This window comes from Macrobrachium rosenbergii, chromosome 48 (assembly GCF_040412425.1).
Source record: "Macrobrachium rosenbergii isolate ZJJX-2024 chromosome 48, ASM4041242v1, whole genome shotgun sequence".
Taxonomy (NCBI): Eukaryota; Metazoa; Arthropoda; class Malacostraca; order Decapoda; family Palaemonidae; genus Macrobrachium; species Macrobrachium rosenbergii.
This window is the reverse complement of record NC_089788.1, coordinates 3,775,419-3,793,001: the sequence shown is the minus strand read 5'-3', so window position 1 is coordinate 3,793,001 and position 17,583 is coordinate 3,775,419. Positions and strand designations below refer to the sequence as shown.

General features: G+C 37.1%; 1 protein-coding gene across 2 annotated transcripts in view; it reads left to right on the top strand.

Annotated features, from left to right (window-relative positions):
• The window catches only part of LOC136831186 (uncharacterized), a 189,796-nt gene extending 175,480 nt beyond the window's left edge, over positions 1 to 14,316 (top strand). For both annotated transcript variants that reach the window (XM_067091166.1, XM_067091167.1), the window contains exon 4: positions 12,409 to 14,316. In XM_067091166.1, the coding sequence (XP_066947267.1) occupies positions 12,409 to 12,572 (164 nt within the window). In that variant the 3' untranslated portion in view covers positions 12,573 to 14,316. The remainder of the gene's footprint in view (positions 1 to 12,408) is intronic.
• Positions 14,317 to 17,583: the final 3,267 nt, after the last annotated feature.

The window sequence follows — 17,583 nt, the reverse complement described above, 5'->3', positions numbered from 1 at the left end:
TTACCTTAGGATCTATTTTGGGCCTTAGTATTTTTTAATGCTTATTCCTCGTAGATGATAAATGAACTTTGCCTATCTTAAGCTGAGACCTCCTGCTACCTATCCTGGGATGCTGGTGCATAAGAACGATATATCATTGTAATCTAAAGAATAAGAGAGGAATTAGATTAAAACCAAATGACTGCATGGTTACGGCAACCCGATTTGTACAACAGCGACTGTAGTCTAACTGATAAAACAATACAACATTCTGAAGGCATCAGATAACCAATTTATGACACAACTTGATGAACGGATATAATGACCAAAAGCAAACGAGAGAGAGAGAGAGAGAGAGAGAGAGAGAGAGAGAGAGAGAGAGAGAGAGACACACAAGTATTTTATTTTCTAATCGGTGAGATTCCGTAGACATACCCTCCCTAATACCTGCATATACAACGTAACTGCAAAAGGAAGTTGCTTACATTGGCAGCTCCGTCGTTTGAGGAGGAATCCTGCGCATGTGATGAGGTTGATTCGCCGATCCCTTCATCGGAATGTTACGTTGGGCGATCGTCCTGGCGTAGGAAATTGATTCGGTGGAATTGTGGTATCAGAAGTCAGTTCATTAATAATGTGATAAAGGAAAAAATTAATTTTTTATGTTTTTTTAATGGTGTATTCGTTGTGGGTTGTACTGTACATGTTGTTAATCCCTAAAATTCTGATGATAAATAAAATAGTGAATAGAATAGAAACAGGTAGAATACAGGTAAATAAATAAATGCTGATTCGTATTATTATTATTATTATTATTATTATTATTATTATTATTATTATTATTATTATTATTATTTGGATTTGCTTCTCCATTTTAAGACTCATGCTACTATGAGTATTTTTTAATTATTATTATTATGATTATTATTGTTGTTGTTGTTGTTTTGTTATTATTATTATTATTATTATTATTATTATTATTATTATTATTATTATTATTATTATTATTAATGGCGTTCATATGGGACAAGCAAAAAAAGGCAATTACCTCGTTAAGCAGGCTTTCATATATAAAAATATATAAAAATCCCCTTATTCAAAACAAGTCAAAAACAGAACCAAGACCACAAAAAGTAAAGCAAACCGCAAATAGAAAGCAAGTAAAGCTAGCGAACAAGTAAAGTAAAGATAAATCAGCAGTGGAACACGTAGAGGAATCTTGGTATAATGCCCCATTGCCCAGAAAAGAAAGGATGCATCTGATTAGCAGCCAGATGTTGATCGAGCTGATTCGGCCAGGAATTTCTGCCCTTTATATGGTCGACGGAATTCACGGAAGAGGTCCAGCGAGTCCTCGGAGTAGATAGATAGAGAGAGCATTTTTGCGACGCTGGATAGCTTAATTACCACTGCTAGACTATTGGAATCTCGTTATCGAGATAATGACCTCATTACTGCGCCTGTCGAGCTCATTCGAGGATGTGGGGATGCCAAATCATTGTAGTAGTGGTGATGGAGTCGTGATATTGATAGTGTCATTGATCATTGTTACTTTTGACAATGATAGAAATGATTATGTATGTCTAGGGTAATTATATTAATTTTTTTTATTTATCACCTTTTGCTATAACTTGTGTCTTTGTGTTCAGGCTGATTCCCCTTTGGAACCTTCTTGGATTTATGGTCGTTGTTTCAGATTTAGCTGGCCTTGTACCAGCACGGGCTCTTGCTCCTAGAGCAGCCCGTAACACTGTATGGTCTGCTGAATCTGCCCATAAGGATTTTCAGCCGCAGAATCAAATACAGAAAAAAACAAGAAATCGAGTATTTTTTTATTATTTAGCTATAGATAATGAGAAGTTTTTCCTCAACATTTGTAGAGGAAAAACTTCTCATTATTTATTTGTAGGCATTTATAAGATTGTATATGAAATCATTTGCGTGCTTAACTCTGGTGAAATCAGATGCTTTCAGTCATTTTTTGTGTAGGCATCCTTTTCTTAACCAGTACAGTCAGACATTACTAAGCTCAGTAAACAGGTTCTGTCTTTCACAGAACCCAGACTGATGGCAGCAATTATATTTCAAGCACCGTGTCAGTCATGGTAATGGTTTAAATTTATTTTATCATGTCTTATGCCTATAATGCTGACGTAGGCAGTATGTCTGATTGGGGAAGGGGGAAACATTGATCGTTTCAATACTTTCACGGCAGTTTATCTTCTTATACCTTTCTCGAGAGTTCATGATTTCCTGGTGTTGATTGCCAAGTAGTAAATTGGACACCCATGATCATTCAGCATTTTTCGGATTTTTAGTAATTGAGAACACGAAATGTTTGGCCGTATGTCTTAGATCATGATATAAATAGTTTTTTTTTATTAAAGGTGATGGCATACTGGTCGTTATGCATCAATTTTGGCCATCAACAATGACAACCTTCTAATCGAAGTTTATAAAATAAGCCGTTTTATTGCATGGAAGAAAAATTATATATATTTTTTTGTGCCGAAGTTGTATATTTTTGCTAGGCTTTAAGTAAAAGTGACACACACACAGGCATCCTCTCTCTCTCTCTCTCTCTCTCTCTCTCTCTATCTCTCTCTCTCTCTATATATATATATATATATTATCTATATATATTATATATATATATATTTATATGTATATATATATATATATATATATATATATATATATATATATATATATATATATATATATATATATATATATATATATATATATATATGTATGTATGTATATATATATATATATATATATATATATATATATATATATATATATATATATATATATATATATCGAAAGACCATGGCAGCTGTAAGCGAATATTCTCTTGAAGTTAAACCACACCGCAAGCAAGATAGGGCTCGCTTCATTTGTCTTGTTGATTGTTTTATAGATATGATGATGAGGAAAGACTCCTCTTAAGAATGCACTCCACGCCGTTCATAATCTGAGGAGAGGAAAAAAAATTGGTTCCTCCTATCTGCCGATTGCGGACAGAATAGTTAAAAGCCGTTTTATGAATGGCCCCTCAACCTGAGAGTTATGTTCCCCGGTGGGAGATTTGAAAACGATATTACGGTGAGGACAGTTTCTGGTAGGAGACGATGCATGTTGACGAGGCGAGCGGCGTCCGGCCATTGGCTGATCGCAATCTGCAATGTCTATTTAGCAAGGAGTGGCAAGCGTTTCTCTCTCTCTCTCTCTCTCTCTCTCTCTCTCTCTCTCTCTCTCTCTCTCTCTCTCTTATATTTTGAACTTTCTAGAGAAAAAAAAAAGGTAAAAACATTATGCCCAGCACAAATATTGATGTTTTCTCTCCATTTTCAAAGTAAAAATATTATGTCCATCTCAAATTGATATTCAAGTTCGGTTACTGAATTGAACATTGAAGAATTGTTCAGTAACATTTATTGTTAATGAACAATTCTTCAGTGCAGTTATTAAGAGTAGACCCTCTTTATCTGTTTTAGATTTAAATGTAATCTATGATTTAAATTTATATTAAAACTCATTTTCTCTCGTGCAACTTATATCTTTCAACATTCTGGAATAAAAGGATGAAGCAGATGAAATTACGAGTTCATATTGATATCAGAATTCAATTAGTGGACTTAATTCTTCCATGTTGTTGAATTTTCGGTCATTTGTCTCGTTTTACCGTCTATTTGTATCTCCGTTCCAACAGAATTGTTGGAAAAGCAGTTAATGAGAGCGGATACTGTTTTCATAATGTCAATTGAAATTCGATGTCTAGAAATGTATTTCAGCATAATTCATCACTGTTTATTTATTTGTTTTCTGGTGATTTATGAAGGCATTTAATGCTTGTTTCTTTCGAATAATAATAATAATAATAATAATAATAATAATAATAATAATAATAATAATAATAATAATAATAATAATAATAACAATTTTTTCTTGGAGAATCTCATGGTCCTTTTTGGTTGCACCAGTAGTGTGTTCGTTTGGAAAATAATAATAATAATAATAATAATAATAATAATAATAATAATAATAATAATAATAATAATAATAATAATATTTTCGTGAAAAATTCGTGTGCCGTTTATATTGAAAGTCTCGAATCCTTCAACTAAAACGTGGAAGGAAAGAACGCTGGAGTCACATGGTCCTCGAAAGAAATGCTCCGATCAAAGCGATAACGAATTTTCGAAGGAAAATCGGATAATTATGCTCCGTGACCAGAGCCCATTCCTCCTAGCTCCGAGAATTTTGCCATGAGCAGAGCACATTCCTCCTAGCTCCAAGAATCTTGCCATGAGCAGAGCCCATTCCTCCTAGCTCCAAGAATCTTGCTGTGAGCTTCCTCTTAGCTCCAAGAATCTTGAACTTGCTCTTAACTCCAAGAACATCTTAGCTCAAGAATCTTGTCATGAGCATTCCTTAACTTGAACCTCCAAGAATCTTGCCATGAGTAGATCCCATTCCTCCTACCTCCAAGAATCTTGCCAAGAATTTCTCTTAGCCAAGAACTTTGCCAGAGCAGAGCCCATTTCTCTTAACTCTCTTAGCTCCAAGAATCTTGCCATAAGCGGAGCCCATTTCTCTTAACTCCAAGAACCTCCTAGCTCCAAGAATCTTGCCATGAGCAGAGCCCATTCCTCCTACCTCCAAGAATCTTGCCATGAGTAGAGCCCATTTTTCTTAGCTCCAAGAACCTTGCCATGAGCAGAGCCCATTTCTCTTAACTCCAAGAACATCTTAGCTCCAAGAATCTTGCCATGAGCGGAGCCCATTTCTCTTCGCTCCAAGAACCTTTCCGTGAGCAGAGCCCATTCCTCCCAGCTCCAAGAAGCTTGCCATGAGCAGAGCCGATTCCTCTTAGCTCCAAGGATCTTGCCATGAGCAGAGCCAATTCCTCTTAGCTCCAAGGACTTTGCCATGAGCAGAGACCATTTCTCTTAGCTCCAGGAATCTTGCCATGAGTAGAGCCCATTACATTTAGCTCCAAGAATCTTTTCATGAACAGAGCTTACTCCTCCTAGCTCCAAGAATCTTGCCATGAGCAGAACCCATTCCTCCTCCCTCGAGTCTCTGGACGGCGCGATGATAGAAGAAACGCCTCGCCTGACCCTAAGTACTGAATATTGAAGGCTGTTAGCATAATGTTATGGCCGATTATGTGTTTATCGGCGAACACACCGCGAGCGGGACATACCCAAGGCAGGGTAGTGGTTAGATCCGAAGGCGATCGTTAGATAAGGGGTAGATGACTATAATTAATTATGGTTGTATTTTGCTGGGTCATCACCTGTCCCCCTAACTTAATTAACATACCTGATTAATTAAGAGATAAGGGTTCTGGATACGTGGGCCGGTGGGGACAAGGTTTGAAGACGTCAGAAAAATGCTCTCTCTCTCTCTCTCTCTCTCTCTCTCTCTCTCTCTCTCTCTCTCTCTCTCTCAATAATGAGGCTGGAAAAGATCTATTCCAATCCCAGTCCTCAAGCTGATTCCTCTGTGTGTGATATATATATATATATATATATATATATATATATATATATATACTATATATATATATATATATATATATATATATATATATATATATATATATATATATATATATATAGATATATATATAAGAGAGAGAGAGAGATGCAGAAAGTCATCCAAAATCAGGATAAGCCCGGCAGACATTCAACCTTTAATTTAAAATGAAAAAGGATTTAGACCAAATCTGAACGTCTCCTCTCTCTCTCTCTCTCTCTCTCTCTCTCTCTCTCTCTCTCTCTCTCTCTCTCTCTCTCTCTCTCAGCGAGGCGATAAGCCTGAAAGATCCAGCGCATAAGAGGAACCTCGATCAAAATCCAACCCTCGCAAAAACCTGGAAAGAAAAAATTAAAAATATCTTGCTAAAACTTAAAAAAAACTCTGACCAATCCTGGAACTTAACTCTCTCTCTCTCTCTCTCTCTCTCTCTCTCTCTCTCTCTCTCTCTCTCTCTCTCACGGAACTCTGAGCAGTGAGTGTTGAAGTGAACTTTCGAAGTGCCCAGTGCTGAAAGTGAAGTGTAGGTTGTGAGCCTCTCCCCAAAAGAACACTTCCAGCGTCCCATCTGTACACTCAAGCAGAACACGGTGTCCAGCGTAAGTGCAGTCATGTACGGTTGGCTGGTTTACCTCCTCTCTCTCTCTCTCTCTCTCTCTCTCTCTCTCTCTCTCTCTCTCTCTCTCTCTCTCTGTTCATTGTTGTGTGCCTGTTCAGTCTGCTTGAATGTAAAAAATACACACAACTATATACACTTATATACATACATATGCATATATATGTATGTATATAGATGTGTGTGTGAAGTTTGTGTGTATATGTAAATACACACACACCTTCCCGCTTGGGAGAAGGCTGCTGGAGTAGCATTATAGTAGTATGGCTTGTCACGTTTGTATGTTTCCTACAATAATTTAGTTTTCAGGGTTGATACTAAAGATTTTGGACAAACTCCAAGGTCCATTTTTCTGGATAATTTGGGAAAAGTAACAGAAGAGAATATAATACTTGGTATGTATATATATATATATATATATATATATATATATATATATATATATAATTACATATATACATACATATACATATGTACGTATATATGACATACAGTATATAAATGGCAAATGTGTACGAGAGAGAGAGAGAGAGAGAGAGAGAGAGAGAGAGAGAGAGAGAGAGAGAGAGAGAGAATAAAGGCAGGAATGGAAGGATGAGACAGGCGAGAAGACTAAACATTAGTTAATTGTAGCAGGCAAGGGAGATGCTATCTCGAAGGCCATGCGTCGATGCGCCCGGCTGGTCCTCGAGGAGGAGTTCCTCCTCCTTTTAGTTCCTTCTCTTTCCTCCCTCACCTCCTCTCTCTCTCGTGGCTTCTCACCACTCCCTCCTGTATCCTTCCCCTCCCCTCCCCCCCTAAACCTTCCTCCTCCTCACTCGTTTCGAGGATTCTTATAGAAGAATGAGGGGACAAGGATCTTGCAAGGTACAGAAGGATCTGTGGATAATTATGATTATGAATTTCAATGTTTATGCGTAAAGTGATGTTTGTCTGTGTATATAAGTGTACTGAGAGTGTTACGATGCCTTCTTCTGTGCACAGTAACATCCCATAGTTTAGAATTGTATTATGGGGTTATATCACAATTCACTATATTCCTGTAAGTTCCTCGTTGGACGGGTCGGTACCGTTCTCGGCTAGCACCCTGCCTAGCCCGCGTTCTATTCTCCGGCCGGCCAACGAAGAATTAGAGGAATTTATTTCTGGTGACAGAAATTCATTTCTCAGTATAATGTGGTTCGGATTCCACAATTAGCTGTAGGTCCATTGCTAGGTAACCAGTTGGTTCTTAGCCACGTAAAATAAGTCTAATCCTTCGGGCCAGCCCTAGCAGAGCTGTTAATCAGCTCAGTGGTCTGGTTAAACTAAGACATACTTAACTTTTTTCTTTAACTATATTCCTGTAAATTGAAAGTGCAGTGTTAAAGAAAGAAAAGTTTTGTATAAATTTATAGGAGTAGTTAAATTCGAAAGAGTTAAAACAGAATTCAGTGAAAATCGTCAACACTCAAGAAAAGAAATATAGTTTTTCAAGTCGATTGTCAAGATTGTCTTCCTTGCACCGGTGTTTGGGTCCGGTTTTGGTCAAACGCGGTTTCTTTTATATCTGCCAAAGAATCGTACTGTGGTTATTCTCGGGTAGTTAAAAATCACCCATATAACTTATCCCTTGAAAGTGTGGCAGATAAGAAACAAGTAAAAATGCGCCGAAGTTTCTTCGGCGCAGTCGAGTGTCCGGTACAGCGTATAATCAAGGCCACCGAAAATAGATCTATCTTTCGGTGGTCTCGGTATAATGCTCTATGAGCCGCGGCCCATGAAACTTTAACCACGGCCCGTTGGTGGCCTGTCCTATATCGTTGCCAGATGCACGATTATGGTTAACTTGAACCTTAAGTAAAATGAAAACTACTGAGGCTAGAGGGCTGCAATTTGGTATGTTTAATGATTGGGTTGTGGATGATCAGCGTACCAATTTGCAACCCTCTAGCCTCAGTAGTTTTTAAGATCTGAGGGCGGACAGACAGACAAAGCCGGCACAATAGTTTTCTTTTCAGAAAACTAAAAGTTATTCCCTTGAAACGCATTCTGTCTGTCATCATCCGGGTGATAATTGCTGCACGTTACATACAGACTTTTCCCAACTCTTTTCCCCGATTCCCCCTTGCCTTCAGAAGTGGGACAAATTGGTAGTTGACACGTAATCGTTGTCTTCAAGTTCATGATAGTGGGCTTAAGTTTTTTTTTTTTAATGTAAGTACAAGTTGTTTGTTTAAACCACGTTCACGGGTTGGGCAGATGTTTTCTCGGGATCTCACGACCTGTTCAAAACGCTCGATGTCAGTGGGACCTGGCTTAATAAGATGCTCGATGTCAGTGGGACCTGTCTTAATAAGATGCATTTCCTTGATACGTTTTTTATGCTCTTTCGTTTGTGCGGTGCTAGAATTATTAAAAGGTTCATCTTTATGAAAGAGTTTTTTTGGGGGTTCATTATAAGTATTAATTCAAATAAGTGGATCTATAATTTGCACTCACTAATCAGCAGGTAAATGTGGTACCTGTGTGAAACGCTTGGCGAGATCGGAATTCTTTTCCTGTTAATTTGGGCTTCGGGGAGGGAGGGGGATGAGAGGTTTGGCTCGAGTACCTGCAATATAATCTAACATTTTTGGGTGAGAATTGTCATTGCTATAATCATGCACAGTTTTATATTACATTGGTATCACGTACTGTTTTGTCAAATCATTTAAATATTTGTTTTCACTATATTCCATGTATATTGGTTTTCTGTAAAGATAAACCACAGCATTCGGCTCACTTTATACTACGACGTTGAAATCACCGCTTATCCCGCACTTTATTATTGCCATTATTCATTAAAAACAAGTACCACCTTAGCCGAAAACATATTGGTTTTCTGAATTATACGTTGGAAAATTAATGCATCTCTCATGTTATGATTAAATATGGCGTGCAGAGCTGCCAGAGAAGCCCCTCACCAATATTGATAAGTCAGTAATATCTGTTATTTTGGCGCTGTTACATAGATTACTTGTCGTTCATATTGTGGAGAATCCCGCCCGGGTTGCCCATAGCATGGCCATAGACTCGTCAGTCTTCCGTTACCGTAGAGATTCGTGGTTCTTTTATCATTATTGTAACCTTTGGCTATTTTTAAAAGTCAGCTGTGATATCTTTTCCAACGAGAATGCAAAGCATCGCCTCTTGTAAAGGATTATGATGTCCGGCGGGAGCTGGAATACGCCTTTATAAAAGGTTTGCATCTAGCAAAATAGAAAGTTTCTTGTGAAATTTAGTATTTTTCTAATACCCGGAGATATCTATCTATCTATCTATCTATCTATCTATCTATTTATCTATCTATCTATCTATCTATCTATCTATCTATCTATCTATCTATCTATCTATCTATCTATATCTATATATATATATATATATATATATATATATATATATATATATATATATATATATATATATATATATATTATATATATATATTATATATATTATGTGTATATTTATGTGTGTGAGTGCGTTTTTCAAAACCCCACCCTTACATAATTTCCAAGGAAGTCGAGTATACCGACAGTATATTTTCAGGTTTATTACACTGCCAAAAGCCCAAACGATCTTTTATCACTCGGGGACCTGATTTTCCATACATTCATGAATGACTTAGGTCCCCCGTAATACCCCATAACTCTGATGTTTGACCTTTTGGACCAGGTAGCCCGATCGTACCAGTTTTGATGTATGTGGAGAGCGCAGACCTTATCAGCAGCCACCGGGTAGCCATTAATTCCAGAATGATAGTCATCCATTGCCCCGTACCCAAATGATGCCACAGTAATGTGCGCAAACTACAAATCAGTGCTGATTTAATATCAAGACGCTTTCGTTTCTCCCATTCCCCTGCCCGTCTCTTCTCCTCCCCACCCCCATTCTCCCCTCACCTCTTCCCCCTCCCCCCTCTTCCCCCACCCGTGCTCTTAAACATTCATCTAAAACCGCCGACTCTTCGGTTCTTCTTAAAGAAAACAAGGGGTTTCTTTGCATATATTTCATGGATGGTTGACTTCCTCTTCGTCTGCCACAGGTACCCAGCCCGGATATATCTTTATGGAGAGAGAGAGAGAGAGAGAGAGAGAGAGAGAGAGAGAGAGAGAGAGTTGTTGTAATGAGCTTAACCTTGGTATATAGCATCCAAAATGTTGTCCATTGTTTTGATGCTTGCTCCCCCGACCCAACCCCTGCTTCTACCTGCTGATATGATGTATAAATGATTTTTTGCTTCGCTCTCGATATGTGTCCAAATACTTAGGTGTAAATTTCAAACACTCGTTTTTATTTTATGGTTTTACGTGTTTTTCGAGCTTCTTGTTTTAGGGCTCTTGATAGGATAGATTGTAACGATTTACATAAAGAGAACTTATTTTTTTTTTTTTTTTTTTGCATTAGTTTCATCGATCAATTGACGTTTCATTATGTCTGGCGCTGAAAAAGTATCGGTCTTTTTCGATTAAAGGGTTATTGACTAAATGCACTTAATTAGGGCCCCGAAATATTCGTGCCTATTCAAACTAGTAACTTAGTGACTACATAGTCGTTTTGAAGTAATTTCATTGAAGACTTCATTAGTCAGTCACCTCTGCTTGAAATTCGAGGTCACTGACTTCCGGGCTATTTTTCTCGTGGTAACTTAGAAGGAAAGATAGAGTTGAGTAGTTTACAGGTTAATAAAATTCTTAGAAATGTATAAACCTAACTTAAGCTTATAAATCATGATAGAGCAAGTGTATGGTTGAAAATGGGCAACTCCTTTTTGTCCTGTAAAACTTAAGTAATGTTGATTTTTTTTTTTTTTTTTGCAAAGAATTATTTTTGGATTTTTTTCTCCTTCTTTCATCCGCAAAGTTCTCTGTAAGTGGGAAATATTTTGTTCTCAAGATGACCAGATAAGTAAGGTAATAGTAGTAGTAGTAGTAGTATTAGCGGGCGGGCCCTGAGATTTAGCAGCATATCTGGGTTACTTTCTTGGCTACATGTATTGCCTTTGCAACCACACCTCTTGGGATCATAACTGTGAGTTTTCAGTATTCTGCACCCTACAGGGGGCTAGTGCCTCAGTGCACCTCACGGGGTGCACTGTAGGCATTACTAAAGGTTCTTTGCAGCGTCCCTTCGGCCCCTAGCTGCAACCCTTTTCATTCTTTTTACTGTACCTCCATTCATATTGTCTTTCTTCCATCTTGCTATCCACCCTCTCCTAACAATTGATTTATAGTGCAACTGCGAAGTTTTCCTTCTGTTACACCTTTCAAACCTTTTTACTGTCAGTTTCCTTTTCAGAGCTGAATGACCTCGTAGGTCCTAGTGCTTGGCCTTTGGCCTAAACTTTATATTCCATTCCATTCAGTATTCTGCGAGACAGGCCCTTGTCGTAAAGGCATCCCCTTTGAATTTCAACTAAAATTTTAAACAGTATTTTTTTTCCTTTTAGTATTTGCTTTTGATAAATGTTCCAATGTAAGTTAACATTTTGGCATGACCTTACCCATAGCAAAATTTTCAAGCCAAACCTCAGTGTTTTACCGTGAGATACTCGGTTGTTGTGTGTGTGACTGGAATCCACGAGTTATTCTTAAAACTTCTCTTTCCTACTGATGCGAAACGATTCGACTTGGCAACTTTTGAAGTTCTTTCACTTCGGGTTTCCCTTTATTCCTGTACTTTTCCCTCTCGATGTTGAATTCGTATGGCTCACACAATACATGGAAATGTTTAATGTAAATGTTTAATGGAATAGTGGTTGCATCATTTTTTCATGCCTCATAAAATGTAGATAATCATTCAGTATATTATTATTATTATTATTATTATTATTATTATTATTATTATTATTATTATTATTATTATTATTATTATTATTATTATTATTATTATTATTATTATTAGTGTAACTATTCATTGTTATCACTTTTTGTCTCGTGTATCTAAATTTTGTTTACTTTCTTGCACCTTCCTTGTCTGCCTCTACACATGGTCTTGGGCAGAGTTAAAAGATATTGTTATTAGTTTGTGTAGTATATTTATATTTATGTTTATGTTCATATTCATATTCATATTCATACCTACCATATCTATCTCTATACGAGTATATGGCCTTGAGCAGAAGTAAAGGGTATTGTTATTAGTTTGTGTCATATATTTATATTTATATTCATTTAACTGTATTTGCTGCACTGTACCTTTTATAATTCCTCACGTTGTTTTCTCTTCTTCTCTCCCCGCAGATGTCCCCTTGGAGGCGCGGGAAGTCCACGGAGGCAACATCCGGGAACTCGTGAGACACCTCTTGGCCACCTCCAATCCTGCTTCGTTGCCTCCGTCGCGGATCGAGAACGCCAGAACCTTACCATCCTTCATCCAGAAGATCAGCAAAGCGAGGAGGCTGTAAGGACGTCCTAGCTCCTACTGTGACGTTCAGGAGGAGAAGCCCGGCATTTGTGCGCTTCCAGGGGCGAGGAGGAGGGAGAAGATCCTATTCTTTGTCCTCTTATGATGTGGAGGAAGGAGAAGATCATGTTCCTTGTCCTCTTATGATGTGGAGGAAGGAGGAGATCCTATTCCTTTTCCTGTTATGATGTGGAGGAAGGAGAAGATCCTATTCCATGTCCTATTATGATGTGGAGGAGGGGAGAAGATCCTATTCCTTGTCCTCTCATGATGTGGAGGAAGGAGAAGATCCTATTCCTTGTCCTTTCATGATGTGGAGGAAGGAGAAAGTCCTGTTTCTTGTCCTGTTATGATGTGGAGGCAGGAGAAGATCCTATTCCTTGTCCTCTTATGATGTGGAGGAGGGAGAAGATCCTGTTTCTTGTCCTGTTATGATGTGGAGGCAGGAAAAGATCCTATTCCATGTCCTGTTATGATGTGGAGGAGGGAGAAGATCCTATTCCATGTCCTCATGTGATGTGTTCAGATAGAGCTCGTTCTTTTTTGTAAATTTTTTGTTGCCATGGAATCCATATTTTTTTCCATTTTTTTTTTCTTATTTCACTGAGCGAGCCAGTTCATTATTTTTTCTTACAATAAAGTCATGGCGAGACTGGAATTCATTGTTTTTTCAGCGCCCAGGAACAAATGCCCCACTTCTTCTTGCTTTGCTGACATCCGGCTGGATTGATAGTTTTTTTTATTCAAGACTTGATCGAGATCACCCTTACTTTTAGATTATTTTAATGTTCATACACTTGTCATTCCAGTCAGGCACATTCCGCGCAGTCACATCTGTTTTGGAAAAGTGACAGTAAAAATGTTTTTTGTGACAGTGTGTTTCAGTAAAGTTTTAGATAAATATACATACAAGCTGGAGACCTCACCAGAATCCCTCCAAGTGATGAACTGTTTTTTAAATAAGTACTGAGAGACTTAGAAATGTTTATTAACTGATAACTGACATCCAGTGTTAAGTGTATTTTAAAGCCAATGCTGGCATGAGTAAAGTTAATGATAAGATTGATAACTTATCCACTAACTATCCACATTTATGACCTTGTTATCTTGTAATTTTGAGTATTGTGACTTGTTGCAGTGAAAGAACGATAGCATCTGTGACTTGAGTTTCGTCCAAGGAAAACGCCTTCGTCAGGATTTAGAAGATCAACTGTATACAAATCGTTTGTCTTCTGAGGGCCGCAGTTCGTCGTTCGTCTGGATGCTGGGAACAACAATCTGATATTTATAGTTGCTGGAAGATTAAAATGTCAGCCAGAGATGCAATGAACCATATCGACGACCTCTCAGACCTCTCATTGATCCTGCTTTATGTAAACATCATTCCCTTGTGTGAACAGCTAATGGCCTTTTTCTTTGCGCTGGAAGAAGTAATGGGAAGAGGTCTTTTGCGGATAGGCGTCTGGAATCCAGTTCCAGACGAATGGAATCCAGATCGGTATTTAAAAAAAAGGTTTACTTAAAAGTCTGGAATCGACTGGGCAAGCATTGCCTTAAAGAGAATCTAGAAACGTCCAGAACACGCCGACAATGCTCCTTCCAGCATTCCAGTCCCTGGAAGAAAACAATAGAACGCAACCTTATCGGGCGTTTCCAGATCACCTTAAACGATAAGCAGTCAGCCCACAAAGAGAGGAGGAGGAGGAGGAGGAGGAGGAGGAGGAGGAGGAGGAGAAGGAGACGAAGAGAGAAAGGAAAATTATTTCATTTTAATGTCTGTTGATGCTGACCTGGAGAGAGAGAGAGAGAGAGAGGCGACGAAGGGAGAATAAAAGGGAAGATGCAGCATCCAGGAGATCGGAAGACGAGATAGATGACGTCTCTTCCAGGGAGAATAGAATAAAAGGAGCTTCCAGCGCCCGGGCGTGAGTGGCAGACAGTAGGCAGACTCGTGTCAGTGTAAAACAGTGAGGAACATTGTGGAAAGTGTGTGTGCCCAGTGCGACAGCGTGAAAGATCGCATCAGTGTCGTCAGCATGCGTGTATATGTGTGTGTGTGTGTCTGTAACGTGCCTTAGGCCCCGAGACCTACCTACTCGCCTTCCTCAGGGCACCCCCTCACGCTCCTCCTCCTTCAGAAGAAAGGACGACATCGAGGAAAACGAAGACGAAGTGATCCTGATTCTACTGCGTTTTGTGTACATACAATACTAAGCTTTTAATGTTTTAAGCATTCTTACCCAATGTGATTGATTAATTTTAGTGTTCGATGAAATAACATACACGCTTATTTGCTAATTAGTTTTTTGTATAGGAAACTCCTCCTCAACGAGAAGACGTTTTTAGTGTGTTATCGAGCTTAGAGATGATAAACATAAACCTGTAGGTGTGTTTGTTAACTGCATACCCTGGAGGGGACCAGAGGCCAAATAACGTGTCTTGAACGTGTTTTTTTTGGGGGGGAAAAGGGGCGATTCTGTGTTGAATTCTTGATGGAATCTGATTCCATCGTAACTGAGGCTTTCCGGTAAAAAAAAAAAATGAATGAAAGGATTAAATAAATGGAGAATAATGCTTAATTTGCTTCCAACTAAGCTCTTTATTTTTTAACCAATATAATTTTAAGTTTTGTAATGATTACCTTGAGTCATTTTATCCATATATTCCCCCTTTTCTCTCCTCCTCCTCCTCTTCCCCTCCCCTCTACTCCCCAACTCCCAACCCCATACTGACGGCATTGTGGAACAGTAGGTGATATCGAAAAGCGCCCTTAGAATGTAAGACGAATCAGCTGATTCATCGTTGCGTCATTTGTTTTTGTTTTGGCTTTTGTTGGTTTTGTTGTTGAAAGGCTCCGTGTTGTCTCCCGTTGTTCACTTGCTTGTCTTTTTGTTTTGTCTTTTTTTTTTTTAAATGGAAAACTTGAAGGATCTTGTGTCAGTGGTTAAGGCTCACACATACGTACATGGATGTATATATATATATATATATATATATATATATATATATATATATATATATATATATATATATATATATATATACAGTACATATATATATATATATATGTAAATATATATATGTATTATATACATAAATGCATAAAATGGAGAAAATTAAAGTGGCTTCGTCAAGGTTGGCTGTAACGTGCATAGTTACATGATTTTTATGTAGCTTGAAGTATGAAGTTAAAAACAAATGTGTGAAAAGTGCTAATCAGTTAAATATTTATACGGTAGAAAATCCATCATTTTTTTTTCATCAGCTATCATAAAAAAACACTTGAAGAACCTCTCGTCTGCTATGGCCTTAATTTCCTCTGCTGGAAATATTGGTCTCTGCAGGTGGAGTTGAACCTTTCTCTTCCAAAGGTACTGTAGAGAAAGAAGACTCCCATTGAAGTGGTCTTGTTAAACCCGCGAGGCTTCCTTTCCCCAAATTTGCTCTTTATATTAAATCATAAATCCCTTAATTTTTCTGGTCAGTGACTACCCTGTGCTACCAGGCTTTGGAATTCAGTGCCCGCTTCTGTTTTCGTTGGTTCTTAAATGATTTCCATTGTCCTCCACACTTCAAGAACTGAATAGAAGTATTATGCATATATGTAATTTTTAAATAGCATATATCTTACAAATCTGACATTTTTACTGCCTTGCCTTTCTTAATATAATAAATAATCTGAATTATTAAGTAAGATTTGTGATGCAGGTATAACACTTAATGGATATTTAACTGCAGTCTATCGTTTTGCTGTGCCAACAGATCCGGTTCTGCGTTCTAGTGAAAGTGTCACACATACATACATGCATACGTACATACATACATAATACATATGTATATATATATATATACTGTATACAGAAACACACACATGTATATACTGTATATATATATATATATATATATATATATATATATATATATATATATATATATATATATATATATATATATATATATATATATATATATATATATATATATATATATATATATAGTGGCTTTGTAAACTGTTAAAGGCAAAATTGGCGTTTGTTGATTTGTAGTAAATTTTTCCTGTTCAGTTTGTTGTCGTGCATTTTTAGAGTTAGCTAAAGTTCTTAATCCCATTCGAGGTATTATTTTCTTCCTAATTTATTATAGTTAAAACAATTCCGATTAATGACTGAGTCAAAGTACTTTTTCGTGTTGCATAAAAGTTTATGAAATTTCGTGCACATATTTTGTATATATGCGCATGAAAGTATCATTGATATCTGTGTGGATTTTGACAGTTCACCTATCTGTTAAGATAACAGACAAATGTGTACAGAGGCTTCCGTTTTAAATTTCATATGATCCTATATTTTATATTTGTCTTAGATGGAAAAGGTATGCCAGCGATGCCAATCACTCCCGAAATTGTATGAATTATGAACTGTAATAAAGAAAAAGCTCTCCGATATTTTGTATCTTCAGCTCGAGGGTGTTATTGTCTAGTAAATGCAAGTGAATTCTTTAGTAAATTGATAGTTTCTAGAGAGAGAGAAACTATGAATGATATGGATGCTAGTTCAGTCGCGTCATCGTCTTTGCAATTTTTCAAACATATATATGTATATTTATATATAAAAATATATATGTATATATATATATATATATATATATATATATAAATATATATATATATATATATATATATATATATATATATATATATATATATATATATATATATATATATATATATATATATATATATATATATATATAATAATATATATATATATAAAAGCATTAAGCTACAAACGTCCTTTAATATCCAACCTCGGAAATGATAAAATATATTATACCTCACTTGTTGGCCGTGTGGTTAAAATCGCGTCACTGTAGTCCTGAGTTCTTGCCTTACGTGGTTCGAGCCCACGAGACGACGAACTTATTATCAACTAAAAAATTCCCCTTCGGGTAACATATATGAAAATATATTATTTCCGAGGTAGAGCGAATTGGACATTAAAGGACGTTTGTAG